General features: G+C 33.7%; 1 protein-coding gene across 1 annotated transcript in view; it reads right to left on the bottom strand.

Annotated features, from left to right (window-relative positions):
* Positions 1–743: 743 nt before the first annotated feature.
* Positions 744–2,460, bottom strand: part of LOC140918755 (uncharacterized) — a 2,629-nt gene continuing 912 nt past the window's right edge. The window contains exons 2-4 of the mRNA XM_073363551.1: positions 2,140–2,420; positions 1,685–2,088; positions 744–1,536 (exon numbers count right to left, since the gene is read on the bottom strand). Coding sequence (XP_073219652.1) covers positions 744–1,536; positions 1,685–2,088; positions 2,140–2,420 — 1,478 coding nt within the window. The remainder of the gene's footprint in view (positions 1,537–1,684; positions 2,089–2,139; positions 2,421–2,460) is intronic.

The following is a 2,460-nucleotide window of genomic DNA, read 5'->3' as shown; positions in this document are numbered from 1 at the left end:
TAGCTTGAATATCAAGCCAAAAACCATTCCCTTTGTTCATTTTCCTGCAATCAAAAAAAAGAAATAACGTCGAGAATTATTATTCAAAGTCCAAAATGAGTAACAAATAGTCCTAAAAACAGCAGTCCAAATAGTAACAACAGTCCTAAAAAACAGCAGTCCTAAAAGTAAGAAGCAGTCCAAATAAGTAACTAAGAAACAACAGTCCTAAAAGTTTTGGACTGCTTCTTCTGTTTGATTGCAGGAAAATATAGCAGTCCAAATATAGCAGTCCTAAATATAGCAGCAGACCAAAGAAAAAACAGTCATAAATATAGCAGCAGTCCAAATAACAAGCAGACCAAATAGCAGCAGTCCAAATAACAAGTATATAGCAGCAGTCCTAAATGCATCAAGTATATAGCAGCAGTCCTAAATGTAAAGTATATAGCAGTCCTAAATAACAAGTATATAGCAGCAGTCCTAAATGCATCAAGTATATAGCAGCAGTCCTAACAAGTAAATATAGCAGATGTCCAAAATATAGCAGTCCAAATAATTGTAACAAGGACAATAGGAAGTGTCAAAAGACATCAAATTAATGATTAATAAACAGAAGTTCAAATAAACAGAAGTCTCATCATTCCATTATAAAACAGAAGTTCAAATAATTGTAACAACATTCCATCCTAAGTAAATAAACAGAAGTTCAAATTATTGTAACAAGTTGTCCAAAACAACATTCCATTATAAGTAAATAAAAATTAATGAATAATAAAATAGTCCAAATGAGTCTCATCAAAACTAGAATCGTCATCAGATTCTTTTTCATCCGACCCACGTAAAGAATTAACAATAATCGTTGGTGGAATATCATTCCTAACAAATTCAACTTCACGAGTCTCATCGCTTGCAGCTAGATTAATTGGATGGTCAGATGAATCACATTGATATGGTTGTTGGCCATTTGAATTTGATTGTTCGTTCAAGTTAAAAAATTCCATAGGAATAGACTTCATAACATAATGTCTATTTGGATTAGAAGGATCTTGAATGTAGAAGCATTGGTGGACTTGAGATGCCAATACAAAAGGATCGTCCATGTAGCATCTCTTGTTAAAGTAAACACAAGTCAAGCCAAACTTGTCTTCTTCAACTTCAAACCAATCACATCTAAATAACACAAACTTCAACATACCATAATAATCAACCTCAACTATTTCAGTAATTGATCCATAGTAAGCTATTGATTGTACTATTGGATTTTCATCTTTGGTACTTGCAAAACTTTTAGTTACTGCCATTAGTGTCACACCACTATTTTGTGTTTTACGTCTAGCATCACAGTGTTTTGTATGAAACCTGTATCCATTAATTACATAGCCAGAAAAATGTCTTGAAATTTTATTTGGTCCTCTTGATAGCTTCTTAAGTTTGTCAGATACATCGCTTAACAAGGCACGCTTCTTAAACCATTCGACAAAATCTAACCCTTGACTTTTTGCTTTACTCCACCTTTTTATTTTATTCACATTTACATCTTCATTTTCATGCTCACTACAAATAAAAGTACATTGTTATAGTAATTGTAAAACAATTATTTAATGCATTAAAAACCTACAAATACAAGCATACTTATTTACCTTATAAACATTGGACATCGTCACAATTGAATAAAATGTAACGATGGGCCTGACTCCTAGACTTGCAATCCAAATAAGTTCCTTCACCTTTTTTCTTTCCCCCAATAGGATGACCAAGATCACATGTATCACTATTCCTTGTCATTCTACTAAACCTTGTCTCCACACCACTATGCAAGTATCGCGAGCAAAATGTCAAGCACTCTTCAACCAAGTAACCCTCAGCAATAGAACCCTCAGGACGACTTTTATTACGAACATAACTCTTCAACTTTCCTAAATATCTTTCTGTAAAGTACATCCATCGAAATTGAGCAGGCCGTCCCAATATTACCTCATTCACCAAATGTATTGGCAAATGAACCATTATATCAAAGAAACTCGGGGGGAAAATTGTCTCCAATTGGCAAAGTGTTTCTACAATCTCAGTTTGCAAAATGTCCAAATCAGCCACCTCAATCACCTTCTGACATAAACATCAAAAAAAGGAACAAAGACGAATTAAAGGGTGAGCAACCTGGTTAGACATTGCACTTCTAACAGCTACTTGAAGCAAGTAATGCAACATGAAATGTGCATCATGACTCTTATATCCACTAACTTTTCTTTCAGCAAGTTGAACACATTTTGAAATGTTTGAAGCACATCCATCAGGTATTTTTGCTTTTTTTAGTACAGAACAAAAAGTAGTCTTTTCCTTTGCAGTCATGGAAAAACATGCTTTTGCAAACACTATCTTTTTACCTTGATCTAACTCTTTAAGGTGAAGTTTCTTTCTAATGCCCATGTCTTGTAAATCTAAACAAGCTTTTTCATGATCTTTTGTCTTTCTTGGGAT

The sequence above is a fragment of the Cicer arietinum genome, chromosome 7 (genome assembly GCF_000331145.2).
Source record: "Cicer arietinum cultivar CDC Frontier isolate Library 1 chromosome 7, Cicar.CDCFrontier_v2.0, whole genome shotgun sequence".
NCBI lineage: Eukaryota > Viridiplantae > Streptophyta > Magnoliopsida > Fabales > Fabaceae > Cicer > Cicer arietinum.
The sequence above is the reverse complement of the archived record's forward strand: the minus strand, read 5'-3'. Positions and strand labels throughout refer to the sequence as shown.